This window comes from Oncorhynchus mykiss, chromosome Y, assembly GCF_013265735.2.
Source record: "Oncorhynchus mykiss isolate Arlee chromosome Y, USDA_OmykA_1.1, whole genome shotgun sequence".
Taxonomy (NCBI): domain Eukaryota; kingdom Metazoa; phylum Chordata; class Actinopteri; order Salmoniformes; family Salmonidae; genus Oncorhynchus; species Oncorhynchus mykiss.
In genome coordinates, this window is record NC_048593.1 from 11,045,963 (window position 1) to 11,064,933 (window position 18,971).

The following is an 18,971-nucleotide window of genomic DNA, read 5'->3' on the forward strand; positions in this document are numbered from 1 at the left end:
ACGTCTCAGCCGGAGTCAGTCTGTCTTGAAGAGTCTCTAAGAGCTTGAAGAGTCTAAGAGCCAGGAGACTAAAGAAAATATTGTTGAAATCTTTGGTGTGTAGAACGTTTTGGTTCGTAGAAGGCTGTGGTGAAAACTTTGGTGTGCAGATGTGTATAGAACTTAGTCCTGTTTGGTGGTGTGTTAGACAGAGGAGAGGATATAGCTGTGGGCTCAGGGGTTTTAAGCAGCCTAATGGCAGAGACCAAGGAAAGGAACCGCAGATGCATGCAGGAGTCTGGAGTCTCAGAAGCAGTAGCACAGCACAACCTTTCATTAGAGGGAGAGACCTCTGGGAGTGACATGATCAACAGCTTAAAGAGCACAAACCATTTAATAAAATGTTACACTTTTCTGAATTATTATGTTACAAAGAAACAATACCCACATGTAACCATCTGAAATCACATGGACATTTCAAGGTACATCGTGTGTCGTAAAACAGGTGTTGCATTTCAGTTACGGAAGTCAATCGAGATCCCAATTCAACAATAGAAAGTTACTTACTGAAACTAAATGGCAATTTTCGTTCTTCAAATTAGGATTTTGAACACTAGTGAAGGTAATTTGCTTCAGTGGAAGTTCAGAGTAATGCAGTCATTGTTACATTACTGTGATAAACACCTGTTGTGTTGAGGGAAGGGACATTCTGTTGAGTTCACAGAAGGTTTTCTAACCAGACAATGGAAACGAGGATGTTGGTTCACTGACAGAGGAGTAACGGTGCTGCTGGGAGGTTCCTCAAACGTGGGTGGTATTCATTAGTGCACACCGTTTCAAGACGTAGCAAAACTCAAATAAGTGTTTCTTATTGGAAAAGTTCAGGCAGTCCCGCCCTGTTTCAGTCGGTTTTCTTCCGTTTGGGGTCTAGTGAATACCACCCTGATGTTGGACACTCCGGCTGCATCTCAGTAGTCTACAATGGCTTCCTCAGTTTGTCTCCTCTCCACCTGAACTGATCTGGAAACTGGTGATGTCATAGGCCAGCTGTGCACAGCAAGTCTGATTGGTGCACGTTAACATGGAGGCCTAGGATTTGCCAGCCTTGCCCCCTCGGCTCCTCCCCCCGGTGTAGTGGAAACTCTTCAAGGGGTTCTTGCCTCGGAAGTCCTTCTAGGAGGAAAAAGGGATGAGACGGGGTTAGACGGATCAGAGTATCCATTACAGTTTTGAAAGTAAATGCTTGCTTATTGTTTGCTGCTCCCAGTGTGAAGGAAATAATGGAAGAAAAAAAAGCTAATGGAACATCTGCAACTCCCCAGCGTGGTCTTTGTTGAGCTAGGTTAGGGTTAAGGCCAGGGGTATAGGGATTATGTTAGGGCTAAAGTTATGTCTGGGCTAGAGTTAGTTCGGAACCTTACCTTAAAGGTCGTCTTGACGACCCCGTCAGGTTTGGGCTTCTCTCTCCTCCTCCTCTTCCTGCCAGACATTGGGTTGGCCACTCCCCTCAGCGTCGGAGGGACTGAAACAGCCAATGAGAATATTGTTTACATATTACCATAAGCTGAGTGTAAGGTTGAAAACCATTATTGATAGGAGAGAGGTCCCTAAGCAATGTGTGTGTCTTACTGAGGTATTCTGGTACGTTCTTCAGGTGTGGCTTGATGACAGCAGGGTGCAGGTCTTTATCGTGCCTCAGCAGCTGCAGGTCTCGGGGGTTGTCCTCAAAGTACGTCTGAGTGACAGAACTGACCAATCAGTGCCATGGAAAAGGAAGAGAAACAGAAAGGGGAGCAGGAGAGAGAGCGAGAGAGAGAAGCCCACTCACCTTGAGTTTCTCTGAGTTGAGCAGCTCCTGTTTGATCTCTTTCAGTCTGGCCTCCCTCACCGCCTGCTTAGTTACTGACCTCATGGCATCCTAGACACACACATTTATTATTACAAATTCCAAACTCATAGACTACCTGTGTATAGCCCAGAGCTTTTCAAACCGCACCTGCCCACACCCGCTGGATCTGTCCAACTACCACCCGCTACCGCAGAACTGGTCCCGAACCCAACCGCAGTCCCACAATGTTATTTTAGGCGTATGTGACGCAGCTCACTTGCCAGCCATATCAAAAACACGCAAAAATAACCTAAGTAGTAGGTTAAATTACCAGACATTCTCACATGGCCCATTATATTAGTTTTATAGGCTCTCTTTTAGGAGCAGGACGATTTTCAGATGGAGACAAATGTGGGTGAACAATATTTATTTCTAGGCAATGTAGTAAACTATAGCCTAACCATATTTAGGAAGTACATTTCCTTGAGAAGACTTCCTTGGAAAGTTGCCCCATGCTTCTCTGCCCATGCAGGAGGCTGGATCCTACTCTAATTGAGACCGCACACACGCACAAACCTGATCTCGCAGGTATGACCACTGAACTAGAGGCAGCAAGAATGACGACAGCGACACTGTCTACATTTCGCATTGTCCTATAGGATATAGCCTGCCTTTAAGGAGGACGATATTCAAGCAGAGACAAAATGGGTCTTTTTGTATGAAAATTAAAGTTGCTCGCGACGCTCACCACGGTTGCCCATACGCACTTCCTGCGCCTTTATCCCATCACGTCATTTTTGGATTGCACCCCCACTCACGTTGGTTGAGCGCCATCCACATCTTTCCACGATCCATATTTATTAGCGAAACTTAAGTCTAATCATACTTAATAAAACTACATTTCCTTGGAAAGATAACCGCCACGTGATTCTCCACCCACGCAAAAGGCAGCCTATACTCTTTCACTGAGAGCACACATAAACTAGGCGCACTTTATCTCGCACGCCCGACCAGGAGAGGGTTACTTAACTCCAGGAGCGAATTGTACCATTTTTTTTGTGTGCTTTTAAGACAATAGGTAGGCCAACTCATGCAAAGCAGAAAGACGACCGTTTCCAAATGATCTGCGGAAACAACAAAAATAGTTGAATAGTTGTCCGTCTGACCGCCCGCTCCCGACCGCCCGCTCCCGACCGCAGCATGAAAGAATCCAGACCGCGCCGCAATGATCTCTGTTGGGACCCGCAGCCCCTCTAGTGTGAGGTGAACAAGTGTGATATAACATCCCAGATGTGCTGTACGTACCCGGCAACGGTATCTGAAGCCCTCAATCTCCTCCATTTTAAACCCGTACGGCTTCAGAGCACACTCAGTGTTATCTGAAAACGCACAACACAGAGACGCTAGGTCAAACACACACAGACTACCGTTACATCCGCACAGAGAATAGGTTTTGTCACAAAGACAGACTACCTCAGATAGAAACACAGTGCCTGATCTTACCGCCAATGAGTGCGTCCTCCACCTCTGCCAGCAGGGGGAGCTCTGTGTGTGAGATGAAGGTGAGCGCGGTGCCTGGGTTGTCTGCTCGTGCCGTTCTACAGAAGGAAAAGGTTGAATTGTTGAGATTTATCCAATACCTTCATCCTTTGAGCGGATAGCCCAGGGGCAAATTTTGAATGACACCCTCTTCTAGAGCCCCGCTCAAAAAGTAGTGCACTACAGGAGCAATAGGGCGTGATTCGAGACGTAGCCTTTGTGTGTTATTTCAGAGGTGCAGGCTTGTTTCTTGTATTCCGTTGCATTCTGTTGACACTGACCGTCCAACGCGGTGGATATAGGACTCCACGGTGGTGGGGAAGTCAAAGTTGATGACGTTGGAGACATTCTGGAAGTCGATTCCTCTGGAGACGCCGTACTCCTTGTCCTTGGCTCTGTGGGAGTCAGGTGTGAGAGGTCAAGGGTCATTGTACCATCACCTGGGGGTGTATTACCTATGAACCAAACCAAACGAAGCAGGGCGCTATGTGAATTTGTCCAATAGAAACTCTCGTTTCCATTGCGAAACATTTTGCTACAGTGTACAGCATCCTAACTAAGTGACTCCTTCTCTGCTACAACAAACAAATTCAGTCCAACTGGGCACAAACGGTATCATTTCAACACTGGATAAGGCGTTTAAAACGACCGATTGCTAAATAGCTCAATTGTATGTTGCAGCATCCCATACCTCCCTGCATTCTTCTTCTTCTTCTTCCCTTTCCCCTCGGCAGCCTGCGCTGTGGTGGTGGGATCAGCCAATACCTGCTCGTCCGTGGCGATGATGTAATCATAGAACCCCTGGTTAAACTGGGTTATGATGTGACACCTGGGGTGAGGGGGGGGGGGGGGGGCGAGAGAGCGCAGGAAAGTGTTCAGATTTTGATGGATAAAACGGATGGACGTCAATCAACACCTACATCGTTCCTTCCCACCCTCCCTCCCTCCTCACCTGGAGTGGACAGGCAGCTCAGAGTTGAGTACACAGGTGGGGATGCTGAACTGTTCCAGGAACAGTTTGAGTCTGTAGCACCTCTCCACTGCCCCAACAAACACCAGGGTCTTGCCCTGAACCAGGTGCAGTTTCAACAGGGTGTAGATGAGCAGGAACTTGTCCTCTTCCTCACACTGAACACTGTACTGCTGCAGCTGGGAGCTGTCTGGCAGCTGGGAGCCCTGCAGCTTTAAAATCACCTAGGACGGACACACACACACACACACCATATGAGAGGAATTCCGACAGATAATATGCTATCAAAGCAGGGCCGTCGAAAAAAGTTTTGAAAAGGAAAACTAAAATGAGCACTACTCTTGTTTGTCTCACAGGATTGTGCAGCAGCAGTTCCTTCAGGGCCTGGACATCCTCGCTGAGAGTAGCTGACATTAGGAAGGACTGGTAGATCTTTGGCAGGTGGCTGATGGAATGACACACACAAATTAAAAAATGTATACTAAAAAAGGTACATGGGAAAGGGAGATTCCCTCTGAACAGGTTTCCATCCAACCTTTCTTACGCAAGTAAAGTAACTGTCACGACAGGCCTGATGGAAACGTGCCAACAAAACAAAATGAGCCCAGACTAGGTGGGATCCTATTGTGTCTGCAAAGATAGTTATGACTAGGTGGGATCCTATTGTGTCTGCAAAGATAGTTATGCGAGAAATTGCGGTGGAATACAATAACCATCATATCGAAGGAAACGGAGTCAAGCAATGACATGCTGTGTGGTCCTCCCACCACGATTCGAGTAAGCACACACTGTATTAGGCTACAGATCAAATAAGTTATGATGAACTTCACAGGGTGGTGGAAGTGCACGGCGATGAGGGTCGGTGCTGCTTTTCAAACGAATATCGAGCGTCTTATTCCGGTGGCATGATTGGCGGCCGTGTGACAAATAAAAAATAATCTTGCGCTTATCCCTAATAATGTCATCATACCGGTAGTCTTCCCACACTATCTGCAAGCTATTGGCTAGAGAACACCTGCTAAGACCAGAGTGGGTACATTCGCTATACAACGCAACGTTTATTGTGACCTAATTATCGGGGGGGGGGGGGGGGGGGGGGGGTCGGTACAAGGGAATTTAATCGCAAAAGTTATTTGTATGTGCACGGTCATCACGCACAGCCCTTTATGCAAGACACGTCAATTTGATGGAAACATCTCTTGTTAGGAAAATGAGCATATTGATTTCTAGAATATTCACATACATATTTTGCCAATTGGATGGAAATCTAGCACATTTCAACATAACCACTCACAAACAGTACTCCGTTATAGATTAGTGACACTGTCAGAGTGTGTGTACGTCTCTCTGTCTTGGTGTCTTACCATAGCAGGCTCTTGAGGTCGGCCTCGAAGCCGAAGGAGAAGAGCAGGTCAGCCTCATCTATGACCAGGGTCTCCAGCGAGGCCTGCAGGTCCAGGCTCTGGGCACTGAGGTGGGCCAGAACCCTAGAGGGGGTCCCCACTACCACATCTGGCTTTTCCATCAGGATGGGCCTGTCATGAAACACACACACGTAAGTGCAGGTACACACACAAGCATGAAGACTACAGATGATTTTTCCCAGGCATTAATATGCAGACCAGAACAATGTCTCCTGAAACAATATGTTAGATGATGACAGTTGAGCAAACTGACCTCTGGGCAGACAGGTCAGCCTTGCCGGAGATGTCTGCCACCCTCACGTCTCTGGCACAGTAGGCAGTCAGCTGGCGGATCATGGCCTGTACCTGCTGCCCCAGCTCCTTGGTAGGAACCAGGATCAACACTCTCACTGCCTGCTCACGGACATTCTGGAGAGAACACACACGCAAGGTTCAAGCTGCTCCCGCTCGCTACATCACCTACTACTATGCTAACTACGGATTACTCTTAGCCCAATCGAAAGGCTCTGCCACTACTACCAGAGATGGTCTAAAGCACAGGTGTCAAACTCGTTCAACGGAGGGAAGACTCAAGTCTCTTTGGGTTTCCACTCCTCCATTGTACTTGATGGACCAAAGAATAATCAATTAAGATCACTGGTTAGTTGGGAACTCACCTGGTTGAGGTTTTACTTGGCTCCGCTCTAGCCTCTATGAATCAGAGAGTGAAAGACTCGTCTAACATTTTGTGAACAGTCCCATGAATGTGCTCTACCTGTTGTTCTGATTTTGTCGTGTAGGAGGTAATCGGAGACAAAATACCCAGAGAGTAGTGTTATTAACCTGACTTTCAGTATGCTGGTCTGTATATCGGTTTTTATTTTCAATGCGAACGCATGCGACTAGCATGCGACTTGCATAGTGTGTCAACAATGGCCGAGTTTAACCCGAAGCACAGACCAAATGTTATCCCACGCAATCAGCCGGCAAATTTCACAAGCACTTCCAGGTGACTGCAAAGGAACACGCTTTGGTCGACAACGTTTGGTTACATGCAGCCATTGTTCACATATTGTGCATCACATGAAACTCATCAGAACCCACCGGTGCTGCAAAACATTGGGTAAACAACATTTTCCCGTGGATACCCCATCCACACTTCCTACAGCCAAATGTACCAACAGCACAGACAACCAGTAAAGTACGTTTAAATGTCTTCTTGAAACTATTGAATATTTCTTAAAGCGGCTTATTTTGGACTGATAGCCATGGAGTACCCATGGTAACAGTGTTGATTAGACCACAGCCATACCACCCTCCACCCATGGAATGAGTTTGACACCCACGGTCTAATGTTATAAACACCTTGATACAGTATGGCCTTTGCTACTACTACTTCTCACTTGTTTGGATGTCAAAATACGCTGGATGACGGGCACAGCGTAAGCAGCTGTTTTTCCTGAGCCAGTCCTGGCCCGGGCTAGAATGTCCTTGCCCTCCAGCGCCAGTGGAATGGCTTTCTCCTGGATCAAAGTGGGCTGAGCCCAGCCCAAGTCCGCCAGCGCCTAGGTGGGGGGGGGGGGGGGGGGTCTTAGTTACTAGCTAGGAAATCATATCAGAACAAAATACTGTGTGACGTTATATGATCTCATTCGTTTATTTCTTAAATATTCTGCATGACAACTTCTTGAATTTCCTGGTGATTGTTTAAATAACTAGCTAACTAGTTACATAACGAAATAACGTAGTTACATAGATAACTAGGTTAATTCTACGTCCCATATTAAATTGAATACGTTGATATCCAGACAGATTGACAGGCAAAGTAAACACTTTTACATGGTAGCTAGCTAACAGTTAGCTATGGTTAGCGACGGATGTTAGCTATCCTAGCAGCGTTCAGTGTCTACTGGCGTATAGTTCTCGGATTTATATCACAATTGAGGTCATGCAATTTAACAATTAATTTATCCTCATATAGTTTCACAGGAGAGAAGAACATCTACCTTTAAAATGCGATCATCTATGCCCATTTCATGGAACTGCAGCCTGTCGGTAGCCATTTCTTGTCTCTAGTGCTTCCACCAGGCTTCGACACGTGTGTACGTCGCTTGACTTATACGTCATCCATCACTTGAGCCGGGACGCGTAGAACATTTTTTATTTGTTTTTACGAAAGGCAACATTATTCCCGTCAATTAATATATTTTCGAATCTATATATATATTTTTATTTTATTTTATTAGTTAAAATATTTACAGAACACGTATGCAATAATAGATCAAATAGATTATTATACCACAACTAAATTTTGTAAAGACCAATAGACTCTGGATGGCGATATTAGACTACTTTTCCTTAAAAGCACACGTTTTTAATCTCGATATATTCATGATATATACCTTTCTCCAAGCAGCAGGATACTATGACCGCAGGAGCCACGGGGCACGAACGCAGAACAACAAAAAATAAAAGAAACCAAAACAAAAATCTTGTTTATTTACAAGTTAAATGTAATGAACATTAACAAGGCTATTAGGACACAGTATAATCACACTTTCTGAACAGGAATGGAGAAAATGATTTACAAGTTGTAGGCTGATATGGGCAGCTTTTCTGTAAATGGCAGTAAATCACCAACCTTGGCTTTATACCTCTTCAGGTGGCAGTAAATCACCAACCTTGGCTTTATACCTGTTCAGGTGGCAGTAAATCACCAACCTTGGCTTTATACCTCTTCAGGTGGCAGTAAATCACCAACCTTGGCTTTATACCTGTTCAGGTGGCAGTAAATCACCAACCTTGGCTTTATACCTCTTCAGGTGGCAGTAAATCACCAACTTTGGCTTTATACCTCTTCAGGTGGCAGTAAATCACCAACCTTGGCTTTATACCTCTTCAGGTGGCAGTAAATCACCAACCTTGGCTTTATACCTCTTCAGGTGGCAGTAAATCACCAACCTTGGCTTTATACCTGTTCAGGTGGCAGTAAATCACCAACCTTGGCTTTATACCTCTTCAGGTGGCAGTAAATCACCAACCTTGGCTTTATACCTCTTCAGGTGGCAGTAAATCACCAACCTTGGCTTTATACCTCTTCAGGTGGCAGTAAATCACCAACCTTGGCTTTATACCTCTTCAGGTGGCAGTAAATCACCAACCTTGGCTTTATACCTCTTCAGGTGGCAGTAAATCACCAACCTTGGCTTTATACCTCTTCAGGTGGCAGTAAATCACCAACCGTGGCTTTATACCTGTTCAGGTGGCAGTAAATCACCAACCGTGGCTTTATACCTGTTCAGGTGGCAGTAAATCACCAACCGTGGCTTTATACCTCTTCAGGTGGCAGTAAATCACCAACCTTGGCTTTATACCTCTTCAGGTGGCAGTAAATCACCAACTTTGGCTTTATACCTCTTCAGGTGGCAGTAAATCACCAACCTTGGCTTTATACCTCTTCAGGTGGCAGTAAATCACCAACCTTGGCTTTATACCTCTTCAGGTGGCAGTAAATCACCAACCTTGGCTTTATACCTCTTCAGGTGGCAGTAAATCACCAACCTTGGCTTTATACCTCTTCAGGTGGCAGTAAATCACCAACCTTGGCTTTATACCTCTTCAGGTGGCAGTAAATCACCAACCTTGGCTTTATACCTCTTCAGGTGGCAGTAAATCACCAACCTTGGCTTTATACCTCTTCAGGTGGCAGTAAATCACCAACCTTGGCTTTATACCTCTTCAGGTGGCAGTAAATCACCAACCTTGGCTTTATACCTCTTCAGGTGGCAGTAAATCACCAACCTTGGCTTTATACCTCTTCAGGTGGCAGTAAATCACCAACCTTGGCTTTATACCTCTTCAGGTGGCAGTAAATCACCAACCTTGGCTTTATACCTCTTCAGGTGGCAGTAAATCACCAACCTTGGCTTTATACCTCTTCAGGTGGCAGTAAATCACCAACCTTGGCTTTATACCTCTTCAGGTGGCAGTAAATCACCAACCTTGGCTTTATACCTCTTCAGGTGGCAGTAAATCACCAACCTTGGCTTTATACCTCTTCAGGTGGCAGTAAATCACCAACCTTGGCTTTATACCTCTTCAGGTGGCAGTAAATCACCAACCTTGGCTTTATACCTCTTCAGGTGGCAGAAATGTACCCTTTCAGTTTGTTTACCAACTCATTTTTATTTTTTACGAGGCAAGCCAGTTAAGAACAAATTCTTATTTACAATGACCAGCTCCAAATACCTATAGAGAGAGAGCATGAGGGAAAAGGGGATAACTAGTCACAACAATGCATTCAACTGAAATATGTCTTCCGCATTTAACACAACCCCTCTGTCAACATCCACATCTTCAGCGCCCGGGGAACAGTGGGTTAACTGCCTTTTTCAGGGACAACGGATTTTTACCTTGTCAGCACGGGGATTCGATCTAACAACCTTTCAGTTACTGGCCCAACGCTCTAACCACTAGGTTACCTGCCGCCCCTCATAGAAGTATTAGTAGAGAATGGACTACTTCAAAAGGGAGATGTTTTAGGGTTTGGCCAGGGTAGGCCGTTATTGGAAATAAGAATTTGTTCTTAACTGACTTGCCTAGTTAAATAAAGGTTATACATTTTTCTTTTTTCAAAGCACTTGGCCTTCCCGTTCTGTGAGCTTGTGTGGCCTACCACTTCGTGGCTGAGATGCTGTTGCTCCTAGATGTTTCCACTTCACAATAACAGCACTTACAGATGCCCGGAGAAGCTCTAGCAGGGAAGAAAGTTGACGAACTGACTTGTTGGAAAGGTGGCGTCCTATGACGCTGCCACGGGGAAAGTCACTGAGCTCTTCAGTACAGGCCATTCTACTGCCAGTGTTTGTCTATGGTGATTGCTAATTTGAATGGGTGTCCACATACTTGTGGTGTATTTGTGTGTCTGTAACTTTCTCACTCATCATTATTAATGATTAACGACTAAAACTTCTGTAATTTCTAAATGTACAAACAAAACAAACAAAAATAAAATATAAACTATCATGAATTATGTTTATTTAGAGTTTTTTGGGGGGCAAAAATGGGGGGGGTTCAAGCTTCTAAATCTTTTTGTCCCGAATACAGTGTTATGTTTAGGGAAAATCCAATATGACACATTACTGAGTACCACTCCTCATATTTTCAAGAATAGTGGTCACTGCATCATGATATGAGTATGCTAGTAAGGACTGGGGATTTTTTTTTGATAAAAAAATTGAGCTAATAACAGGCAAAATCCTAGAAAAAAAACAGATTCAGTCCGCTTTCCACCAGACACTGGGAGATTAATTCACCTTTCAGCAGGACAATAACCTAAATCTACACTGGAGTTGCTTACCAAGAAGATAGTGTATGTTTCTGTGTGGCCGAGTTACGGTTTTGACTTAAATCTGCTTGAGAATCTATGGCAAGAACCTGAAAATGTTTTTAGCCAATGTAGGTGTAAAGGACGTCACGCTGTTTGCTTAGCGAGTACCACTTCCTCCTGATTATGCTCACACTGAGGCTCGAGCCCAGTACCTATGCCTTGCTTGCACACGTGACCACCCTCCCGAAGTATCGTACCAGTCGGCACCACACTAAAAGCTAGCTATTTGCTTGCATAAGTGGGGACACTTTAGACTGAGGAGTACGTTTTACACATCCCCATGTGCTACACTTGCACCTGTCTGACAATTTTTCTCCCCAGAATGCAACACACTTTGAAAGGTGGTGACCAACGATGGTCATCGACTTGATGGCTGGGGCAGAGGCACCAGAAAGAGATCCGCTGAGGTGTGTGATTTGTCTCTTTGTGCACCTCAAAGGAAAATGTATGTTCTGTGAGATTGGGCCATGTGTTCATGTATGTGTGTTTCTGGGAGGACAGCAGAGTGAGGGGTTGTGACCAGAAGAGGAGAAGGTGGAAGGAGGAGGAGAAGTGAGCTCATCCCAAAAAGACCTCCACTACTACACCTCAGTCCTGCCCTCTTCTCCTGCTTCCCCAGAAATTGGTGAGTCTACCTGTCATTCATTCATTTATCTAATCAGGCATTCAACAAATCTGTACATCTGGTAATTGATCCTCCCCTCCCTTCTCCCTGTCTCCCCCAGTGTGTCCTGTGACAGTCTAGAGCTCCAGCGTCACTACCCGCACCTCCCGCTTCTGCCACCTCACAATCAACTGGATTGACAGCTTTCCTTCCTTCCTTCCTTCCTTCCTTCCTTCCTTCCTTCCTTCCTTCCTTCCTTCCTTCCTTCCTTCCTTCCTTCCTTCCTCCTAGCCCCTCCACTCCCCTTCCTCTTCCCACAGCCCTGTCTCTTAGGTCCGGCCCAGCCCGAGCCCAACCAACACACAGAGAGAGAGGCCACAGAATAAGGCACTCACACACACTCACCACCCGTGTGTCTTGTTTGCCCAATGGATGGTAACTGTGTGTGTGTCACAGGTGCTGCTGTTGTCCATGGCCAGATCAGAGGAGCTGTACAGACGGTGCAGTATGATCAGACATAACCACAGGTGAGCGCTGTGGGCACCATGCCTCTTTCATCAAGGTGAGGACGGTTACGTTGTGATTGGGTACAGACCGCAATTTACCTCAACTATAATAAGCACATCATCTTTCTCTCCTCTCCCCCTTCTTCGACAGTTCCTGTTGGGGGAAGTGGGGTCCAAGTCTGCTGAAGGACCTTCAGGCACTGCTGAGGACCGCCTTGCACTGCGTGATGGAACGTAGTGGATTGGACCTCGGCGCCTGCTCCCAGTGGTCAGTATACACACACGTTCACAGTCAGTCCCACACACACACTACACAAGCACATGTTCATGCTCACACACTGGGGAGATTAGATTAATTTGTCCCGGGCGTCCAGAAAGGCGTGTTTTGCACTGGGTTAAAGATGAGTGTATCCGTTTTGGAATCGGGCAGCCTCCTGTTCAAAAGGCGAAGTCGGACCCATAAAATTGTGACATAATTGGCTCAAAACAAAAGTGACGTAAGCATGATGAGTATTGATTTAAAAAAAAAAAGCTTTATCTGCATTCCCAATGAAAACTAGTTTGAAAATACAAACAGATATTTTTAATGGAAAAGAGATGTATGTTTCTGGACGATGCATCATGCTGCCTTGTTGACAACATGACCGAACAGATTTGAGAAGGGCACTCCTCCCTCACCGTTTTTGCCCGTTCACGCTACGGGCCGTAGACCGGTGCCCCACGGCTCAGTGTAATCAAATCCGCCCGCTCTCTCAACTCTCACAGATATACACACACATATACATAGGCAGTACAACAGCCAATCAGATGCTTGCTTTGTTTTGCCCTTTTCCACTTTATGTGGCACTCCATCTACAAACCAGTAACAGTGAATTGGAATGAACAACCCTCCCTCTCTCTCTATCAGGTATAAGTGTCTCTGTTACCCGATGTCTGGCGGATGGTACCTACGGAGGAGGACAAGAACACATTCAGAACGTAACATCAGATGTGTGTGACCTTGTGTTTGTGAGTGAGTTCCAGCCATATCATCTAGTAGTCACAGCTCGCTGCTATTCTAAGGCTTTGACATTGTCTGTGTATCAGGAGGGGGCCCCTCTCCCTGCCAACCTGTGCCTGGTTACAGAACGTAGACCTGGGCTAGCCCCGTCCCCCTCTCCTCTCTCCTGAAGCAGCACACCTCAACAACCAAGGAGGCCTTCGAGGTAAAGTAGGCCCCTAGACCACACAGAGTTTTACTGATATGTAATGTACTAATCTGCTTTGGAGTAAATTCATCCTCGTGATACAAAATAAATTATTATAATGACCGCTCTCTATTCTCACCTGCAGCGACAGGTGAGTTGACCTTCTCAACATCTTACTGTCACTAGGGCTGTGGCTCACACCTACCCAGGTGCAGGAGTTGTTGAATAAGGTGTGTGGAGGGACAATGTCCACACAAGATAGCCTCTCGCTGGGAGGAGCCAGAACCTAATATCAGCATGGAAGGCTATGCATTCTCTTATCTAAAATTATCTGAAATTCCTTCTCTGTGTCAGGCGATTGCCTCAAGGCCAGGATGTAAAGTGGATATTCCAACGGCCCTAGAGCTATGAGATCAGAGGTGTTTACACAATCAATTTAAATAAGGAGAAATGGCCTCACTTTTACTCTCCTGCTGGATGATAACGTTGTGAATGAGCCATCTTCACACCATTATACACACACAAACACAAACACACACACACACACACACACACACACACACACACACACACACACACACACACACACACACACACACACACACACACACACACACACACACACACACACATACACCACACTGAGCGAAAGAGAGTGGTGGCCAATAAAGATAAGGATCTGTACTTTACTCTGTTTCTACAAGACAACTATAGATATTGAATAGATAATGATATAATGGACAAACAGAGATACTGGATACATCTACCTTCATTACATGCCACAGTTTATGTAGGGTATGTTTTTGACCATAACACCACTTAGGATAGATAATGACAAAGTCCTTGTTTGAACCATTACACAAACACATTCATAAACAGTCATATAACATACAGTCGTGGCCAAAAGTCTTGAGAATGACACAAATATACATTTTCATAAAGTCTGCTGCCTCAGTTTGTATGATGGCAATTTGCATATACTCCAGAATGTTATGAAGAGTGATCAGATGAATTGCAATTAATTGCAAAGTCCCTCTTTGCCATTCAAATGAACTGAATCCCCCAAAAAACATTTCCACTGCATTTCAGCCCCGCCACAAAAGGACCAGCTGACATCATGTCAGTGATTCTCTCATTAACACCGGTGTGTTGACGAGGACAAGGCTGGAGATCACTCTGTCATGCTGATTGAGTTTGAATAACAGACTGGAAGCTTCAAAAGGAGGGTGGTGCTTGGAACCATTGTTCTTCCTCTGTCAATCATGGTTACCTGCAAGGAAACACGTGCCATCATCATTGCTTTGCACAAAAGGGCTTCACATGCAAGGATATGGCTGCCAGTAAGATTGCACCTAAATCAACCATTTATCGGATCATCAAGAACTTCAAGGAGAGCGGTTCAATTGTTGTGAAGAAGGCTTCAGGGCGCCAAAGAAAGTCCAGCAAGTGCCAGGACCGTCTCCTAAAGTTGATTCAGCTGCGGTATCGGGGCACCACCAGTACAGAGCTTGCTCAGGAATAGCAGCAGGCAAGTGTGAGTGCATCTGCACGCACAGTGAGGCGAAGACTTTTGGAGGAAGGCCTGGTGTCAAGAAGGGCAGCAAAGAAGCCACTTCTCTCCAGGAAAAACATCAGGGACAGACTGATATTCTGCAAAAGGTACAGGGATTGGACTGCTGAGGACTGGGGTAAAGTCATTTTCTCTGATGAATCCCCTTTCCGATTGTTTGGGGCATCCGGAAAAAAGCTTGTCCGGAGAAGACAAGATGAGCACTACCATCAGTCCAGTGTCATGCCAACAGTAAAGCATCCTGAGACCATTCATGTGTGGGGTTGCTTCTCCGCCAAGGGAGTGTGCTCACTCACAATTTTGCATACGAACACAGCCATGAATAAAGAATGGTACCAACACATCCTCCAAGAGCAACTTCTCCGAACCATCCAGGAACAGTTTGGTGACGAACAATGCCTTTTCCAGCATGATGGAGCACCTTGCCATAAGGCAAAAGTGATAACTAAGTGGCTCGGGAAACAAAACATCAATATTTTGGGTCCATGGCCAGGAAACTCCCCAGACCTTAATTCCATTGAGAACGTGTGGTCAATCCTCAAGAGGCAGGTGGACAAACAAAAACCCACAAATTCTGACAAACTCCAAGCATTGATTAAGCAAGAATGGGCTGCCATTGACAGCATGCCAGGGCAGATTGCAGAGGTCTTGAAAAAGAAGGGTCAACACTACAAATATTTACTCTTTGCATCAACTTCATGTAATTGTCAATAAAAGCCTTAGACACTTATGAAATGCTTGTAATTATACTTCAGTATTCTACAGTAACATCTGACAAAATATCTAAAGACACTGAAGCAGCAAACTTTGTGGAAATTAATATTTGTGTCATTCTCAAAACTTTTGGCCACGACTGTACACATACATGTTAAGTCGCTCTCTCTGTGTGTTCAAGTAACTGTGGGCTGTTACGTGGAGCTCCAGTGAAGGAGGAGGCGTGTGGCTGGAAGTCTGGAGGGTCCAGGGAGGCAACACCAGCTGTGGGGGCTGAAGTGGTGTCTAACAGGGGCAGTGTGGTCAACATCCCCAGCCTGCTGCAGGCCCTGGAGGCAGCAGGTGGGACAAGGCAAGCCCCGGAACTCAGCATCACAGCCCGACAGGACACACTCGGTTATACATGCACACGTACCTCTCTCTCTTTTCATTCTCTTTCTCACACACACGCTCACTCACTCACTCACTCACTCACTCACTCACTCACTCACTCACTCACTCACATAATATGTTAGACTCCTATTATACATGTTGTTAATGTCATAGATTTAGACTGGCTAACCTTATTTTCTCTCTCTACCACCTCCCCCTCTTTACCTTTCTTCACTCTCCCTTGCTTATGACAATTTGTTCTTAACTGACTTGCCTAGTTACATAAAGGTAAAAAAAATAAAAAAAATAAAAAAGTATTATAATATGCTAATATGGCTCAAATTTGCCAGCCAGGAAGGTCTTAGTAGCAGACTGGAGAAGGTTGCGCTTCCGATCTCGTCCTATAAGAAGCCGAAGGAGGACACTGGTCACATGATTGCCCTCATCCACAAGATGCAGAAAATGGTGTAAAAGGTGAGACGTTATAATTGATAAATAAACAGTCCAATGTTATAACAGTGTGTTGCCTCACAATCCTCAATACGGGTTTGTCTAGCACAGACGACAAGTCTGACCCCATCAAAAACAGAGACGAAGGATGAAGAGACCTGATTGGTTGGAGCAGAACAGAGGAGAGAAGATGAACTTAAAATATTACACTACTACTACACACACAATACTACTACAGTCACTCTACTGGGATGATAGAGTGACTACAAACACATGATGTGTTTCTCTTTCCAGACTGTCACCACACAGGAGACCATTTCAACACTAGAGCAAAATTATAAAATGTATTAACTTCTATTTATTTCTCAACTTACTCCCTAGTTCTGAACTCGTCAGGAGAGATATATGTATTTTTTCATGATGATGTAAATGTTACTGCAAACATTCTTCCTTCAACAATTACTTCCATCCATGGTTGGAATGTGATTTTGGAGGAATAAACACGTTTGAAAACATTTGCACGTCATTGTCAAGCTATTTTGGTATATTCCTGTTGTATGTGTGATTTGACAAGGAAAACGATTATGGCCTCAAATATTGGACTATCTTCCCACACAGCTAATTTTTCACACAGCAGTGCAGCTACGGGGAGCTAGAGCTTCAGCCGTACAGGCTGAGACAAACTAGCCTAGCCTATTCATATGTCCGAGAGTTGTTATGATTCTGAACGGTCAGATATATTCAGCAACAATGACAAAAAGCTGCTATGTGGGGAATCAAAGATGGCTTTTCAGCTTGTTGTATTGTTATTGATACCATGTCTTGTCTTGAGGTGTTTTGACTGACCTCGTGTAAATGCTAATATTTGCAAAGATTCGCTAGCTAGCTAACTAACAAATGTAGCAATGACATTTGAGAGACAACAAGTGCTCATTGTGCAAATGTATTTATGTTTTAGTTAAGTACTTGGAGACTAAATGTAATTTAAATGTTATCAACAATCTAAGCCAACCCCATCTCTTTTGCCCCATAGTTGCGCACATGTCGGTTTTGTTGCTAAACAACCAACCCGTCTATACAGTGGCCCAACTACAAATGACTGTTGGTACTCTCCGATATCAATATATTTGACTGTAATGTTGGCCCTACCACTGAGTTATAATAAGAACTGGGGATTTCTTCCAAGATGTCTGACCGTTGTTATCAAGGTAATCTACTAATGTTTGCATATGCCAATTTATGGACCGCCTATTTTCAGGTTGCATCCAGTTTATACTGACATGCACACTAACACACAATGTCATCACGTTGGGCTGTGAATGATGACAATAGCAACATAAAAAACAGTCTCAGTGACAATTATTTGATTAATTTAATGGATGTTTTGTGCACAAAGATGACTACTGTGTCTTATTAGGAATTTTCTAATATTACTTCTCTGTGGCCGTCTATGGAAATTGTCTTTCTGGGCCGGGAGTCAGATAAACTGCTGTGTCCTTTTTTGTTCTGGGGCTGTGTCTCGTGACGGCTTTAGAACAGGAAACCAGGGCCATTTGGAGGAAGTGAGTGCATGGAGACACATCAAATCAAATCAAATTTTATTAGTCACATGCGTTGAATACTACAGGTGTAGACCTAACAATGAAATGCTTACTTACGCGCCCCTAACCAACAATGCAGTTAAAATGAAAAAATAAATACATTCGAATAAGAATAAGAATTCAAGTAAAGAGCAGCAGTAAAATAACAATAGCAAGACTATATAAAGGGGGGTACCAGTACAAAGTCAATGTTAGTCGAGGTAATTGAGGTAATATGTGCATGTAGGTAGAGTTATTAAAGTGACTATGCATAGATAATAACAACAGAGAGTAGCAGCGGTGTAAGGGGGGGGGGGGCAGTGCAAATAGTCTGGGTAGACATTTGATTAGCTGTTCAGGAGTCTTATGGCTTGGGGGGTAGAAGCTGTTTAGAAGCCTCTTGGACCTAGAACTGGGACTCCGGTACCGCTTGTAATGCGGTAGCAGAGAGAACAGTCTATGACTAGGGTGGCTGGAGTCTTTGGCCATTTTTAGGGCCTTCCTCTGACACCGCCTGGTATAGAGGTCCTGGATGGCAGGAACCTTTGCCCCAGTGATGTACTGGGCCGTACGCACTACCTACCCTCTGTAGTGCCTTGAGGTCGGAGGCTGAGCAGTTGCCATACCAGGCTGTGATGCAACCAGTCAGGATGCTCTCGACGGTGCAGCTGTAGAACCTTTTGAGGTTCAAGGCACACTTAACCAGCATGGCTACCACAGCATTCTGCAGTGATACGTCATCCCATCTGGTTTATGCTTAGTGGGACTATCATTTGTTTTTCAACAGGACAATGACTCAACACACCTCCAGGCTGCGTAAAGGCTATTTGAAGGAGAGTGATGGAGTGCTGCATCATAGTGCTGCATCATATGACCTGGT

The 18,971-nt window shown here is 45.0% G+C and overlaps 1 protein-coding gene across 2 annotated transcripts; it reads right to left on the reverse strand.

The window, feature by feature from the left end:
- Positions 1-354: 354 nt before the first annotated feature.
- Positions 355-7,867, reverse strand: ddx56 (DEAD (Asp-Glu-Ala-Asp) box helicase 56). Of its 2 annotated transcripts, none has more exons than XM_021590605.2 (14): positions 7,726-7,867; positions 7,123-7,284; positions 5,994-6,148; positions 5,681-5,851; positions 4,671-4,761; positions 4,299-4,540; positions 4,038-4,175; positions 3,628-3,741; positions 3,311-3,405; positions 3,113-3,186; positions 1,808-1,897; positions 1,609-1,714; positions 1,401-1,501; positions 355-1,149 (listed from the first exon to the last, which is right to left on the reverse strand). In XM_021590605.2, exons 1-14 carry the CDS (start codon positions 7,780-7,782, stop codon positions 1,069-1,071), a joined length of 1,677 nt encoding a protein of 558 aa, XP_021446280.2. In that variant the 5' UTR covers positions 7,783-7,867; the 3' UTR covers positions 355-1,068. The 2 variants fall into 2 exon arrangements, with proteins under 2 accessions (XP_021446280.2, XP_021446279.2); XM_021590604.2 differs by having other exon boundaries at positions 355-1,152; positions 7,726-7,866.
- Between the last annotated feature and the right edge of the window lie 11,104 nt (positions 7,868-18,971).